The sequence below is a fragment of the Ceratotherium simum genome, chromosome 20 (assembly GCF_057802395.1).
Source record: "Ceratotherium simum simum isolate JZ-2026a chromosome 20, ASM5780239v1, whole genome shotgun sequence".
In the NCBI taxonomy this organism is placed as follows: Eukaryota; Metazoa; Chordata; class Mammalia; order Perissodactyla; family Rhinocerotidae; genus Ceratotherium; species Ceratotherium simum.
The window spans coordinates 43,367,537-43,385,233 of NC_141919.1; the positions used below are offsets into that span (position 1 = coordinate 43,367,537).

Genomic DNA, 17,697 nt, shown 5'->3' on the forward strand with positions numbered 1-17,697 from the left:
GTGTAGTAGGCTATAGCATCTAGGTTTGTGTGAGTACACTCTATGATGTTCACACAATGGTGAAATCGATGCATTTCTCAGAACATATCCCCATCGTTAATGACTGTTACATAATATATTGTTAATATCTCCTTGAAAGCTAAATTTAATGAAGAGCAGGATTTTAGTTTGTTTTACTGTATATCAGCATACAGGACAGTGCCTAGCCATGGTTAAGTGTTTAATAAATATTTGTGGCATAAATTTTAAGTAAAAATTTGTGAATAATTAAGCCTCTTAACAATGTAATTATGACTACAATAACATTCAGAATTACAATTTATAATTATTTGTTGATAGTGACTATGTAATGAATGTCTATTTTATGCAACCATTTTACTAGGCACTTTCTGATGTATTAACCCATTTTGTTTCATGATAACCCTAGAAAGCAGATACAGTCACCCCATTTTACAAATGTGTAAACAAGCAACAAGAATTAGTGTGCTTATGGTCACACGGGCATAGAAATTTACTTTAAGATATCTCAGCATGGTAAAGTTTCATTTAGTCTTTATTTTAACTAAAGAATTCTCACCAGGCACTTATGTTGTAAGTGTAAGAAGGGCATTCTTTGTACCAGTGATGAAAGAAGGTAGGAAACCTGGTTATCAGCAATGATTTTCAAGTCATAAAAGTATTTGCAAATAAGCTCACGTTCACATTTCAACATCTTTGCATAGGATAGCAGTAGTCTTCAATCCTAACTGTACACTGGAATCATCCAGGGAGCTTTAAAAAATGCTGATGGCCGATTCCCATCCCCAGAAATTCTGATTCAAGCTCCCTAGGTAATTCTATTATGCCGCCAATGTTGAGAACCACTAAGTTAGAGGATTAACTTAATCACTGAGCTTCTGGTGGTGGTCATGCCATGCATTTGTTGAGACTATTTGTGGGAAATGAGGAGGATCTACTGGTGGGTTCAGATTAGGTTAGATACAATTGCCCATTTATTCCATCAACCAAGGAAAGCAATAGCTTATTAAAATATTGCACATACTTTCCCTCATACATCTTCATCATCAGGCCTCTGTGGATGTTTCTTTTCCTGTATATTTTCTGATTTTGGTAAAAATAAACTGACAGTTGTTGGAGAACAGAGAAAAATTATGTCAACTATTCTCCAATTTCCTTTTCGTGTTGTTAGATCGTTATTGTTGGCAGGAGCCCAAAAGTCTCAAAAAGTCATTGTTTTATCTGGGATTGTTCACATATCTCTTCACACATCCAATTATGATGCTGAACACTAAGGAAGGCTAACTCTATTCTAGGGAATGGTTCTAAACATACTTTTTTTATTGAATTAATGGAATTCTGGGCTTATAGGTACAGATGTTTTTCTCCTGGTGGCATCTCCACAAAGTTGAGTTGCTTTAACTTTATTCAGACATTAAAATATTCATGATCCTGGTGGTGAAGAATGGCCCATTTTTTCAGTCCAGCTCATGAATTAATTCAATAGCTAGGCTTAGTAACCTGGAAGGTATTGGCTTCTATTTCAGATAAATTATTGTGAGGAAAGAATACAAAAGATTTATTACAAATCATATGAATGATACAGCACCTTTATGGCATGCAGCTTGTATAGTTAAAAAAAAAAGCAATTCTCTACCTCAGTTAATGCAATGTATATGCTACTCAGTGTTTCTAAGGTTGCAAAATGCTTGCAGAACTGTCCCCAGAGAGATTTACTCTGAGGATTCTGTTCTAGAATATACGGTGGGGGGGGTAATTCTCATTTCCTATTATTTATGAACTAGCCTTGGCTTATCGTTCAAGCTCTCTAACTTTGTCAGTGTGCCTCAAACTTCTCAGACTTTGCGCCTCAAATGCACACCTCAAAACATCATACATCACACACACCGTACTCTATCAAAATAAACAGAACTTTTTTGAAGCGCTTGTTTATTTGAATTCTATCTTTCTGGGATTACCATTTCTTCCTTCTAATACTGTTCTAAAAAGCATGTATAGCACAGCCTAATTTAGCAGTACCTACTATTCTGATTCACATTGATCTGTTAATTTTGCCTCTTTCTTTAAGCAGCATAACCGCTTTTGAATCAAAGAGCTTTCTAAACCTTGTAAGGGCACAAGGTTGTATGAGGGGATAGCTGGAATTCTCATTGTGCATACACAGAGGGCTAGCTTTCCCGTTTTGAGATCTCCTGTAAATTTCTTCAATTACTTCTCATTAACACGACAAAATGTGGGTTTTACCATTCCAATTCAGCTTGTTATTTCCTTGTGGAAATATCCTAGGGTCTTAGATATCTTGCTGTATTCTTTACCGCGTGCTCCAACATGTACTTGGCTAATGAGTCTCTTAAAAGACTGACACACAACTTCCACCATCTGTATGATTCTTCTAGGCCATTGAAAAAATGGACATGGCTAGTGAAGGTTTATTTGAACTCCATATCTCCGTTACATCCTCCACTTCTACATTAATATTTTCAAGACGCAGCATAGAAGAAGAGAAAGAGTTCCAAAGCATCTCTCTAAGCTATTTAGATATTTTTACGTTCAGATTTCTCTAAGTAGCCTGAAAAATACTAGGTATGGAATTAGAAGACAGTTTAATTACTGGCTCTATTACACATGTAAATGGGCAGTGTTGAGAAACTCTAAAAATCTTAAACTTCAAATTTCTTTCTTATCTTTCAAGGTTGTTTGAGTTAAATGGATTTGTGTGAATGGTTGTTGAAAATCTAAAAGCACTATATATCTAAATTTGTGCTGAGCATTCTCCTTTTGCCTCTCCAGATTCATGTTCTGTCTCTCTCCACCCTGCTTTGTGCCCCAGCACCTGAGCCCCATGGACTGCTTCAACAAGGCTCTGTTGCCCTTTGACTTTCAGCTGGCCAGTGGGGAGCACCAGTCGAAGGTAGGAGAGATGGGAGGATGGAGAAGTCAAGGTGGTTGCCAGGCTGCAGTTTGCCACTGACTGGTTCTGCTCTTTTTCTCTACATATCTACAACTCCTTTTGGGTGTTCATTCTCCTATATCTATAGGTCCTGATGGGTCCTGGTATCTGCTCCTCCCTGGCCCTTTCAGGCCCGGGAGTGGCAAAGCCTTCACGCTGTTGCTAGCCCCAAGGCACTTTATAATACCTTACTTTGCTTTTTCCCCTCACATTTTCATAAATAGTCCCTTCAGCACACTTTCTTCCATCATCTATTTTGAGTGTGTCATGTTTCTTGCTGGAACCTTAACTAAGAAAAATAATTGCATTTATTGCTGCTAATTTATTAATAATGAGATATTCTATATGCCAACATAAATCCAAATGTAGAAATTTATATTTTTCCTAAGTTTTCTACATAAATACATGCACATACACACACACACGTATATATTTCTGAATGTATGATTTTCTCCTTTTCCAGAACACATTTCCACTGTGGATTTGAGGGCTAAGTTAAATTTCAAGGCCATTTTGTGAATTTATACTCAAATTTATTTAAAATTGTGATCTTATTTCTACTAGTCTTGATTTTTAATTTTAACTACTGTTAGAATAACTTCGATCTTATCAAACTTATATGTAAGTATGTGCATCAACAGTATTTTTGATCCACAGCTTTAATGATGACTTTTGAGATATACATATATATTTCATTTCAAATATAAATCACTTGCAACCCTATGGCTAGAGCAGGTATATTCATAATCCGAAAAGTTCCTTGCATGTGAAACTTCCCTGTTATCATGAAGTTTTTTTTCCACTAGAGTGTGGGATATCACAGCTTCTAGATCATTCTTCCTGAGAGAGTCTTGGTTATAAAAGTGTGAGGACATTTGTCCTTGGGGTTGATGGCATTACACTCTCTAATGGGTGCGTCATGCCTGTATACACCTCAGCACAGCAGCTGCAAATCCACCCTTGCCAGTCCAGTAAGACGTTTGTGAACTTGCATTATTCAAATAACTCTGAGTCATCCTTTTTTAATAATGAGATAATTTGCAGACATCATTATTAGTAACCAGTGACTCGAGTTGCATATTATTGAAACAATGGTGTCACCCAGCTGAACACTCCTGCTCTTAAACCTCAGCCCATGATTCAGGTGAAGTACAAGGGGGAGTCAGAGTTTTAGGGAAATTTGTCAGAGCATCAGAGTCATCCTGAGTTCCATGAGTAAGTTCACCCTTTACTTCATCAGTCACATGTCTACCTCCTTAGCTCCAGTCTAAGTCATGATAAAGACTGGCTTCTTCATTGCAATTTTACCTCAATCCAAAGTTGCCCTATTGTTCACTGTTCTCCCCTTGGAAAACGTTAAAAGTAGCAATCACTCCAATCGTTCTTTCTGGCCAGGCTTGGACTCAGCCATACAGGGAACATGTAATAACAAGTATATGTATGTATCCCTCCCTAATATTTCTCTCCCCATTTTATTCCATTGCAAGTGTTATCACAATTGTCTATGCTCTTATCCACAATGTTATATGTACTTACATTGAGAAGAAACCAATATTCCCTGAGAAGACTCATCTTTGTTTTTAAACCTCTCATCTCAGTTATTGTCAAACACTAAAAATTTGTGATGATGTATTTCCTACATCTTGGTGTGGGATATATTTTTATTAGGGTAACCTGAATTAAATTGCTAACCTGGGGAATAAAAGGAGGTTGCTTATATATCTAAGCTCTTGATAGATTTTAACTTTATGAGATTTATAATTAGTGTCAGTAAGATCAATGCTATTGGAATTCTCAACTAGGTGATACTCAATCTTTCTTTTTGAGTACCTACTCAATATAAACCTTAGTTGGTCTGATGGAATTGCATTGGGTGTTGTATTTTGAAAATTACTCTAGCATAAGACAAAGAGCTTGGATCCTCCCAAAATTGTGTTTGCATATCAATTTTAACACTTACTAGTTACATTAGATTGGACAAATGTCATTGCCTTTAAATTTATATCTAAAACCTAGAGGCTAATATTGCCTTCCATAGCTAGTTGTGAATCATCAGTCAACAAATGCTGATTTGGTTTCCCCACTTCTGCTTCCACTTTCCCTTTATAGCAAGTTGGGAAAAAGAAGCTCCTACTAGCAGTGCAGGAAAAAAGCAACGTTTTTTCTTTTTTTTTTTTTTCCCCCGCTCCTTTTAAAATACAATTGTGATAAAATACATATAACGTAAAACTTACGATCTCAACAAGCTTGAAGTGCAATTCAATAGTGTTAACGTACATTCACATTGTTGTGCAACCAATCTCCAGAACTTTTTTCATCTTGCGAAATAAAATTCTATACTCATTAAACAACACCGCATCTTTCTTTTTCCCGTCAGATTTCCTTTTGTAGTGTTAGTTTTAATGTTTCCAGCAAATTTAGTAAAAAGCTGAAGTTTATTCCAAATTATTGTTTCATTAATATGACTTATAATCACATTGACTATATACCTCTATTTTCCAGCACAATTTGTATTTTAAGAGATTTTACTCTTTTTAAGTAAAGTTGATTCCTTAAGTGAATAATTTTATTATATTTACTATTATTCATTAAATATAAGGAAACTGACAAATCAGGAAAGGAAATTATTTATCCTACCAGTTTCCTCAACCTTTGATTTTGGAAAACATGGTGACTATGTCTATAAGTTGTAGTCACTAATAGAGGGTTAGGGTCTTTGCTAAGGACAAGGCCGTATTTGATAACTAGAGACTTGGGCGCACTGAATCCTTCAGTTTTTGCCAGATCTGTCCTGACTCTAGTGTTTGCTAAAAATGTGAATATTTTTACTTACGTTTAAGCATACTCAAAGTAGTTTAACACTAATTTCTAAACTTCTAAATACATATCTAAGTTTATTTTCATATCTACCTTTGAATTCTTATTTCCTAGCTTTCAATATGTATGAGTTATCGGCTGAGAAAATAAGTAAATACTTAATTCAGGAATGTGAAAACAATAATTCTTACCTATTTGTGCATTTTGAAACTCCTCAGAAATACTTGTTTGATTTAGATAAGAAAGAATATGCGTTATCTAATAGTCTATAATTTAGTTGTGAGGATTAAGCATGCTAATAAATGTAAAGCACTTAAAACAATGCCTGACACATAGAAAGTGCTCAAAATTTTTTTAGCTATCATTATCATTATTTGTTATTATCATTGTTACTTGGGGAATTAAATTGAATGGGCAGCATGTCCAATACTTACCAAAGTTATAGTATTGGACAAACCTCGGAGCTACTCTTCATCCCAGGCACCCATTCTATAAAACATGTGCCCCAAGCCCGTCTTACAGAGAGTAACACTATGGATGACCTAGGTTCTTTCGTTCTGCACGTGCAAGATACTTTCATATCTAAAACATTTTCTTCACATAATCCTGAATCATTAGGCCTTCTTTCAAAAAGCAGCAACCAATCTATAAGCTTTTCAAATTTGAAAGGTCTTTTTTACTTTTTTATACCTCTTAAAATAAATTATTATGTACGCAGCTAAAAAAGTGAAACTCCACTTTGCTTTCTGCAGACGTTATTGTCTATATTCATAACTCAAATAGGAGTACTAGCTCAAGACTGAAATCCAACGAAATTGAAAGTGGTGGTAGGATTCCACTGGGATTAAATAAAGTAAGATAGCAAGAAAAAAGTTTATGTTTACTGTAAAATGAATTCGAAAAGCTTTTAGGTACTTTTACTTTTTAGTGTCCTTAAAAGAAGAGAAAGAGATTAGAGCCCATTCTCTCCACCACATGAGGATACAAGAAGATATCTAGCTGCAAACCAGGAGGAGTGCCCCCACCAGACACTGGATCTGCCAGCACCTTGATCTTGGACTTCCAGCATCCAGAACTCTGACAAATAAATGTCTGTTGTTTCAGCCATCCAGTCTATGGTGTTCTGTTACAGCAGACCAAACTGAATGGGCCAATTTTTAAATGCCCTCTGAATCTTTCCTCTTACACTCAAATGCACTTTTGCAGTAATAAGAAGGAACATAATGCTTCCTGCTTTCCTTACTAAAAAAAACTAGCTACCTAATTAGCTAATCTGCCTACAACTTCATGATCTTTACATTTGGAGAGATCCCTCGGCTGATAGTTATCACTGTGCAAGCCTGTACGGGTCTAAAGTCTAGTAGCTCTTCTACTTCTCTGATACATTTGGTAATCTTTGTGGAGCCTGGGAAGCAAAGTTAAATTATTCTCCACTCCTCTCTGGGGCAAAGAGTCATGAGTTTGTACAGCTAGCAGAACCTCAGACCTTTGTGCCTTTTTTAGTGTTGAGAATATTTCTATTCTAGCAAAGAGCCCAGACTTCTGGAAATAAAAAGCCAGGAAAACAGTTCGTTTAGAGGCAACTTCTCTTTGATCCAGCACACAGTGAATCTTCCCCTCCATCAGTGGTTCACAAGCTTTGGTGTGCATCAGTGTATCAGAATCACCTGAGAGTTTGATAAAACACAGATTGCTGGGCTCTACCACCTGAGTTTCTGGTTCAGTAGCTCTTAGATGGGAATTGAGAATTTGCATTTCTAACAATGTCCCAGGTGAAGCTAATGCAACTAGTCCAGTGTCCTCACTTTAAGAAATGCCATCCCAAGGTAAGAGGAAGAAAAAACATTTGACTATAAAAAGACTTTGTGGTGAGACAAATGCCATACAAGATGGAAAAAAAAATGAGTACGGTAGCCCACCTTATCCTCAGGGGATACGTTTCAAGACCCCCAGTGGACGCCTGAAACTGGAATCTGCGGATAGTACCACGCCCTATATATACTATGTTTTTTCCTATACATACACACCTATGATAAAGTTTAATTTATAAACTAGACTCAATAAGAGATTAACAACAATAACTGATAATAAAAAAGCACAACTATAACAGTATACTGTAATAACAGTCACCATAGATCTTAGCAACCTCAGCATATGATTTCTTTCTCGCCTTATTAAGTCGAGAACTTGCACCTTTTCACTTAAAGGAGGCATTCTGTGGTTTCTCTTTGGCACATCCGAATTGCCAGCATCACTACTCTTGTGTTTTGGGGCCATCATTAAATAAAATGAGGGTTACTTAAACACAAGCACTGCAATACCAGGACAGTCGATCTGATAACTGAGACGGGTACTAAGTGACTAACAGAAGTAGCAGGTAGCGGGTAGCACATACAGCGAGGAGTTGCTGGATAAAGGGATGATGATTCACGTTCCAGGCAGGATGGAGCAGGATGGTGTGAGACTTCATCGTGCTACTCAGAATGGCATGGCAATTTGAAACTTATGAATTGTTTATTTCTGGAATTGTCCATTTAATATTTTTGGACCAAGGTTGACCGCAGGTAACAGAAACCGCAGAATGCGAAACTGCAGTTAGGGGGAGACTACTGTATCTCAATACATTATCTTGCCAAATTGTTTTGCAGGAATATAGGGAATGTATTCATAGGATTTAAAGCCAGACAAATAATGATTAAAATCTTGGCCCTGACATACACTTGGACAATTAACTTACAGAATCTTGGTTTTCTCATCTCTTTAACTTGACTAATACCAGCTTCCTAGTAGAGTGGTTGTGAGTATTCAGTAAGATTAGTGAAGCACTTGGCACATTTAACAAGTGCCAGTCACCCTTCTCTTTTACAGATCTTTCTGAGATATCAGGGTGGAAAATGGAAACAGCACAGTTTTCGGAATAAGAGAAGCTTGAGTTCAAATTTCTGCTCTATTACAGGCTGGCAAATTGATATTGAATAAATTATTTAACCTCTGAGCCTTAGGTTCCTCATCTGTAAAATGGCATTATGAGGGTTAAATAGACAGGTTTGGAAAAGAAGTCAGAGATGTATCTTGCCCGAGCTAGACACTCTGTCGACACTGTGCTCTTCTTCTATCCTCACAGTGATAAACAAGGAATTTGTCAAAAATTGTATTCCGGAGATATAATAGAAACAAAATCTGCTCTGGGCTTGTAGCTATGATACTTGTAAAACAATTTGATGTTGGGAGATCTTCCCCAATCTGGAGTAGTTTTATGAGAAGTTTAAGGAAAAACTCATATTCAGTTAAACCCACATTTTTCTCATGAATTCTCATATTAGTGAAGTTGACTGAAATTAAGGTCTGCCTCCAAAATAGGGAAACAGATAAAATCCTACCCACTTCAGAAACTGGTGTTAATTTTCTTTGTTATTTATTTGGAAAATTTGATTTAGGCTCTTAGAAAAAGAATGAAGAATTCTGGATCTCTTCAAGCAATGATTGAATCTCTTTACAGGGGTTTTTTTTTTTCTTTGTATTGTGGTAAAATATACATAATATAAAATTCACCACTTTAACCATTTTTAAGTGTATAATCAGTGGGATTAATTATATTTACAATGTCATGCAAACATGACCACATATATTTAATGTGACAAGAAAGAATCCAGTTAGAAGTTAATATTGGAGATTATATTCTTTTGATCTTACAGTGTAAGTGCTTTTTAAAATTTCTTTTAAAACAAGATCACCAAATACAAACCATATATGAAACATGTGATAAGTTTGATGATGTCTGTGTATACAAGGAAATCAGAAAAAGAGTAAAAAAGTAAGTGATAATCTCAAAAAAGTTACAGCAACTTATAGCTTATCAAGCTTTGGTATCCAGAATATATGAAAGACTTGTTCAAAACTGTTAATAAAAGGGAAACATCAGGCAAAATTGTACCAAAAGTCATGAACAGAAAGTCTACAGAAGAGAAAATATAAATATTGAATAAGCTTATGAGGAAGTGTTCAACCTTATTGATAATCAGGCAAGTACAAATGAAAAACATGGCAAAGAATACTTAACTGGCAAAAATTAGAAAATAGAACGCTACCAATTTTTGTCAAGGATGGAGAAAAAGGAAACTCTCACACAGTGCTATAAGGTACAAAATTAATAAAAAGCTCTTTAAAAAACTTTTCTGTGTAATAAATTTGAACATATACATACTGTAGGCCCCTGCATTAGAAGGTGTCCCCGTTTGTAACAGCAACATTGCAAACAAACCAACCACCTTTCAACAATCAATTGAATGGCTAAATTGTAGTATGTCATACAATAGACTATACACAATAATCATGTATAGATCTCAAAACCATAAAGTTGAATGAAAATCGCAAGTTAAATACATACAGTTTGATTGCATTTATAAAAACATTAAAAAGAGAACAAACTGAATGACATGTTGTGTATGTATTTACAGTTGACACAGATATAAAGAAAATCAAATGCATAATTTCATCAGAGATCAGGAGAGTGGTTACTTCTGCTGAGATAAGGGGGGATCATCATCAGGGATGGAAATCTAGGGAGCTTCCAAGATATGGACAGAGTTCTATTTCCTAAGTTGTTTGGTTTGCACATGGGTAGTTCATTTTATTATTATTCTTTAAACTTTGCATGTACATTATTTTGTCTTCAATATTTTTGGAAAATTTCACTTATGAAGTATAAAAGAAAAAGACAGAAAATAATTAGAAAATATATACATACCAATGAGCTTTATTGTACTAAAGAAATTAACTTTAAATTATGTTTCCGACATCTAACTAATACTTTTTTTTGGACTAGAATAAGAAAGATAGGTGGATGATCACATCTAGGCTTCCGCCCACACCCTCCAATATCCTGCTCATCCTGATGGATTACCTGCAGCATCTCCCTTCTTGTGGAAACTGGAATAATCAGTTTATTTCCTTTGAATAGCAGTTCATCATTTTCATTGATTTTCTTTCTGTGGGTAAAATATTCTCTGATTTTTTTATGTCACTTCACTTTTCTCTTCAAGCTATCCATCTCTTCACAGGCTTCTTAACCTCTGGGGGCTCCTGTTCTCTCTCTCCTTGTCTGATGGAGGGTAGAAAACTGCTGAGGCATTTTTTCTTCATCACCCCAACTATGCATGTGTATTCTACTCTATCAATGATATCTACCATAATTTGATGTAGTTGAAACTCTCTTTCTTTCTTGTTTCTGTCTGTCACGCCAAGCAACATACACAAAGGATACACGCAATAAGCAGTTTTCTTGCTGGACTGCTGTGGGCAGTGACTGGGACTTTTATAGTAAGTATTTATGCTGTTAGTGCCAGAAAGATTTAAGAGAGCGTTATTCTGAGAACACCAAACCCTGTGTCACACTATTTCAGAGAGAGTTATTGGGCAGTAACATGGAAACGCTGACAAAAAGACTAGCCTATTTCCCACCAACCAGGCTAAACGTTGCCAGTGATTGCTGCTAATCCACATATTTAATAAGTGTTAGAACTTCTACCTGGCAGCCACTGCATTGTGCTAATTATCTCAGTTTATCAATGTAAAAGCTTTGATCTGATAATGATAGGCAAAAGGCCAAAAGTTGAAGAGGAAAAAAAAAAAAGAAGAAAATTAAAGGGAGAAGAAAAGAATAGACCAAGAAAAGAGAGAAATGAGTCTCTTTTGGTATTTCTTATGTTACCTGTAATTTACAAAACTTAATTGGGAGATAAAATTCTGGATGAAGACAGAGTAGAAACAACATTTTAATTTATTAGTCTCTCTAAGTATAATGCACTTATTCATGCCTTGTTTTGCTCATCTGCTCCACCAAAGCTAGGAAATTATATCAGATAAGAAAATTTAGGGATGTAATTTTAAATTGACCGCTTAGATCAAGAAGCCTAGAACCAAATACTGACCCCAAATTTGTCATTTATTTAATAAAATGACTTTATTCTTAATTTTCATTAAAAAATTAGGAAACATAAAATGTAAAGAACATATAAACCTGAAATCATACTATAAGTGATAATATAATATGTACAAAATATGATGGTTTTCTGTGTTACATTTGGGTTTATCTTATACCTAAATATATATAACCAATTACATAAGATGTTTATGCTATTTAAATAAACATTTAAATATATATATATACACACATATATCATGTAACTGTGTAATTCTTGCTACATAATATAAGCATATGGATATAACAAGACTTTAATTCTTTTCCTATAGAATTTTAATCTACTGTTATTATGAACAAAGCTGAAACAAAAAACTTGCATATATAACATCTGCACTCTTATTCACAATTTTTGGTACATATTCCTAAAAGAAGAATTGCTAGAATCAATGTGTATACACTTTGAATAAATATATTTTTCTAAATAGCCCCCTAGAAATTTAGTATCAATTTAAACTCTCCTTATCAGTCTCTGAATGGCTGTTTTCACATCTTTAACAATACGAGATCATATTAATCTTTTAACCTTGCCAATCTGATAAACTCAAATGATAGCTATTTTGCATTTTAGTGAATTTATTCAAATAATACCCAAGTTTAACATCTGTCTTAAGTGAGGTTCCTTGGGAAACAGACTCTGAGATGTAGACTTGCATACAGGAGGCTTACTGGGGAGTGCCTACAGAAACAGCTATAAGAGATTAAGTAGATCTGGACAGAGGGAGCTGAACTGCGAAGCAGTTGAAAGATGCAATTAGAAGATGATTCCCCGGGGTGATTAGGAACTAAGGGGTCTCTCTGAATTTTCGTGAATTAAGGTATGTACTCGCTCACTGAAAATGTCTGTATGTTCCCTTTTACTGAGTGTATATTTTACCAAGTAAATGGCCAGAGGTCCTTTGGAGAAAGGAATGGAGAGCCTCTATCATATACACCTGCTGGGGTGTTGCAGCGTTGTTCCTTCTGTGGACTGTCCTCCCCTTCAGTCAATGGGTTCTGGCTCAGGTCCAGAAACTGGTCAAGGATTGTGTTTGTATTGGAGTTGCTGCCTTACTCTCTTGACTGTCTGTCCTTGATTTCTTTTGACTGCATAGATGAGCAGTACCCTATTTGGCTGCCCATCTATCTTGCCCCTAAGGACACTGAGTTCTCATAATTATCTCTGTAGGTCTCTATGGGTCAGGCATCCGTGGATATCACTCAAAACTTGCTGCTCGTTTATGATATTTGTGTTCACCTTGCTCCTAAGAGCTCAACAACACCAACTTGTCTATATTTTCTGGATTCTATCATCCCCACCTCTATCAGTGAGCCAGATTTTCACGTTCACTTTTGTTTTCTTCATTTATGAATTTTGCTCAGCTAAGTCCTTTAACCTCTCTAAGTTATAGGTTTCTCTTCAGTAAAATAAGAATGAAATGAATTGTTTTCTTCCAACTTCGTACTCTTATTTCCAGGATAAAATGAATATATTAAAATGTATGAATATATTTCACAAAACTGTAGTTCTAAACAAATGTAACATAGTGTTTTTATTTCTCATTATAAAATCGTTCAATCTTTAAGTCATAGTGGTAGTGCCTCAAAATATCCTGCCTTAAAATGTTGGAAAATCACTACATCTTCTACCATAACTGAATCTTTACAAGTGTTAACTGTTGTAAACTTGCATCCATAACAACAAAGATTTTCCTTTTAGCCACAGTTATAAAATATAACCCTAAAAACACTGTGGGTCAAGATAGTTGAAATATGAGATCAAATCAAAGAACAGATAGAAGCCAAAAATTTTGGTGGAGACGATAGTTTGACTGAAAGCATTTCTGGGACCTGAGGTTTGGCTATTTTACTTATAGAATCATATTGAGAGATGAGCATACTAAATGTGTATGTCTAGGGTGAAGTGTACTTTTGTATTTTGTGACTCAGAGGTGTAAGGGAGGAAGAACCACTCTTTGCCTCTGCCTCAACTATTGCATACCTTTCCCTATGGGGTAGGACCTAATTTGGCAATTATGTTGCTGCTATTGAACTTTTGATTATTTTTTAATTGGTAGTTTTATTATCTACATATTAGTCATCTACAGATGATAAATATTCTACATACCATAACAGAAGAGTTTCATTGAAGCAAAGTTAAATTTTCAAAAGCAAAATCTTCAATCTCATCATGATAAGTGTTTAAAAAGGCAGAGAGCTTTATAATGAGAATACTTTTTTAGGATTCCCAGCAACATTTTTCTTTTCAAACAATGTAGTTTTTTTTTATATTTTATATTATTAAATACTTCAGCCTTACACAAAATTTCAGAAAACTATATAACGGGTATGTAAATATATATATACATATCACTGAGATTTAACAGATTTTAAAATTTTTCCACACTTGCTGTAATACTTTATTTTGGGTTTTTGTTGTTGGTATATCTTTTTTTTTATTTTAGAAAATATTGTGGTATATTAATAATATGCAATTTATGTAGTTCAGAGTTTTAACATTTTCTAGTAGAGGCTTGGCTTCTAACTATAGGGATAATTTACCCTCTCAGTTTATTGAGATCATTAAATAAATCTTTGTGTTGTCTAGGAGGTATTTTCTTATGAAATCTGAAGCTTTTTTGATCTCTGTAGCTTAACGGAGACTTCATTTTTCTAGAGTTAAAATTCATATTGTATTGTAGCCTTTTAAAAGATAAAGTGTCTCTCTGGAAGGCTGACAAGAAATCTTTGTCACAGTTTTTGGGAAATAAGTGATTTATCCCATATTATATTCTTGATCTGGATGTGTTAGTGATTTATTTCAGAGTTATTGAGAATCTGGCAGGAAACACCAAAATAAATGAATGGAAAAGCTGTATTAACCAACCCATTAAGACAATTAAAATTAGAGCATATGGATGAATTCTTCTTATTTTCAGTTTGCATACTTGTCAACTTTAGAAAAGCTTTGGATAAAATTGAATATTAAATTTGGAGGTGTGAGCCTTTTGACAACTTGAAAATAAAAGCATAAAATTTGGGATCAAGCTATTGAAAATTGGAAACAAATGGGATTATGAATTTTTATTATTAAAATATTAATATGCAGTAAATTCTGATTTCTGGAAACAAGACTAAGAGCTATATTTTAATGATCAGAAGTTATGTGAGTTTCTTTGATATACTTACAGAATGGTCAATCAAACCTGCCATACCCATTGGTGGCTAGGTTTATTTTTCCTTGTGTTATTTCATATTGCAAAGCCAAGATAAAGCCAATTTCTTTTTATTTAAATACCTTTAAGAGATAGCTATGTACACACAAAATAATAACAACACATTGTGGATTTATTACATATATATACCATATAATGAATGACAATAGAACATAAAGTTTGGAAGGGGAGAAATGGAAGCGCACTGTTGTAAGTTTCTTATACTATATGTGAAGTGACATAATATAGGTTAAAGATAGACAGTGATAAATGAAAAGTGTATGCCAACAACAGCCACTAACAAAACAAACAGCAAGCAGTAAAAAGCAAAGAGTTATAGCTAATTAGCTAACAAAGGAGATTTGATGGAATCATAAAAATAATCAAAAAGAAGACACAGGGAAAAGGGAACAAAAAACAAATATAAAATATGTAGTGAGATAATAGAAATAAACCATAATATATTAATAATCACATTAAACGTAAAAGTAAAGTAACTTGAGAGTCAGATTTTGTGATAGTAGATAAAAAGCATGATACCTACATGCTGTGTACAAGAAACACTATATTTTTTATTTTTAATTTTTTTTAATTTTTTGTTTATTGCAGTAACATTGGTTTATAACATTGTATAAATTTCAGGTGTACATCATTATACTTCTATTTCTGCATAGATTATGTAATCTATGTTCTCCACCCAAATACTAATTACAACCCATCATCACACACATGTGCTGAATTATCCCTTTCACCCTCCTCCCTCCCCCCTTCCCCTCTGGTAACCACCAATCCAATCTCTGTCTCTATTTGTGTGTTTGTTTGTTGTTGTTATTATCTACTACTTAATCAGTGAGATCATATGGTATTTGACCTTCTCCCTCTGACTTATTTCACTTTGCATAATACCCTCAATGTCCACCCACGTTGTCACAAACGGCTGGATTTCATCGTTTCTTATGGCTGAGTAGTGTTCCATTGTGTATATATACCACATCTTCCTTATCCATTCGTCCCTTGATGGGCACTTAGGTTGCTTCCAAGTCTTGGCTATTGTGAATAACGCTGCAATGAACACAGGGGTGCATGTATCTTCATGTGTTGGTGTTTTCAAGTTTTTTGGTTAAATACTCAGCAGTGGAATAGCTGGATCATATGGTAGTTCTATTCTTAATTTTTTGAGGAATCTCCATACTGTTTTCCATAGTGGCTGCACCTGTTTGCACTCTCACCAGCAGCGTATGAGAGTTCCCTTCTCTCCACATCCTCTCCAACACTTTTTGTTTCCTGTCTTGTTAATTATAGCCATTCTGATGGGTGAGGTGATATCTCATTGTAGTTTTAATTTGCGTTTCCCTGATGGTTAATGATGTTGATCATCTTTTCACGTACCTGTTGGCCATCTGTATATCTTCTTTGGAGAAATGTCTGTTCAGGTCTTTTGCCCATTTTTTAATTGAGTAAGAAATACTCTTTAAATAAAGACTTGAATAGATTAAAAGTAAAATGATGGAAAAGTATGTACAATGCTAACACTCATTAAGAAAATGTGGAGCACTATACCAAGTACATTTTGAAACCAAGAATGTTACCAAGGATTAAGAAGGCTGTTCAGTAGTGACAAAAAGGTTATTAATTCATCAATAAGACATAATCATAAACGTTTATGAACCTAATAACAGAGCTTCAAGTACATGAATCAAAAGGATAAAATTTCAAGAAGTAGACACATTCACAATTTCACTTGAAAAATTTAGTACTTTGCTCTCAATAACTGAGAAAACAATTAGAAAATCAGTAAGAATATAGAGTATTTGGAGAACACTATCAACTTGACCTCATTGACGTTTATAGAACACTTCAGCCAAATGTAACAGAATACACATTTTTTTCAAGCGCACTTGAAACATTTACCAAATAGGATATATTCTGGACTATAAAACAAGAATAAATGAGGTCAAAAGGATTCAAGTCATATGAAGTATGTTCTTTGACCACAATGGAATTAAGGTAGAAGTCAGTAAGAGAAAGATCACAGGAAAATATTTGGAAGATCTTCCAGATATTTGGAAAATTTGGAAACTCTTCCAAATATTTGGAAACACAATTCTAAATAATACACGGGTCAATAATTTCTAGATATTAGAAATACAAAATAAATTTATTAATGAGCACCTAGGCACATTTGTCACTGAGGATCCTGCACTCAGCATGACAGAACTCCACCCATGACCCTGAATTTTCTACTACAACAGATAGCAATACTCATGCACCAGGAGAATGCCACTCCACCTCGTTTGTTCCATGTCCTCAAAACAAAAGACAACTGCGCTAGAATACCACGCAGGTTTGTAGTATATGCTGCTATCGTCTATTTGGAGAAGACTACTTCAAAGTTCACCTTCCTTCAGATTGCATTACGAGGTATCATTTGTCAGTATTGCTGTGTATCCATTGGCCTGCTTCTTTCTGTATTTTTATTTATTCATGATTCTGTAGCTACTTATGAATTAGCACAATATTTGCAGTAATTGTTCTTGAGGGTTAAAGAACATTTTGCAGTATTAAAAAGTTCATATTACTTATCAATTTGTATGTTTATAGAGATAATTTGTGTAAAGTGTAATACTAATTCTTTACTTGCAGAGAAAAAAAAAGACTCATGCAATTAATTATAGGATCTGAAAAAAAGACTGAATAAATAGCAAACAATATGCAATAAAATAAAGACAAGTAAATTA

The 17,697-nt window shown here is 34.6% G+C and overlaps 1 protein-coding gene across 2 annotated transcripts in view; it reads left to right on the forward strand.

The window, feature by feature from the left end:
- The window catches only part of LOC147914443 (uncharacterized), a 300,164-nt gene that overhangs the window by 234,582 nt on the left and 47,885 nt on the right, over window positions 1-17,697 (forward strand). The window contains exons 2-3 of one of the 2 annotated variants that reach the window (XM_087444692.1): window positions 2,809-2,929; window positions 6,714-7,525. In XM_087444692.1, the coding sequence (XP_087300818.1) occupies window positions 2,809-2,929; window positions 6,714-6,722 (130 nt within the window). In that variant the 3' untranslated portion in view covers window positions 6,723-7,525. Of the gene's footprint in view, window positions 1-2,808; window positions 2,930-6,713; window positions 7,526-17,697 lie in introns of those variants that run through there. The other variant, XM_087444691.1, reaches the window with a different exon arrangement.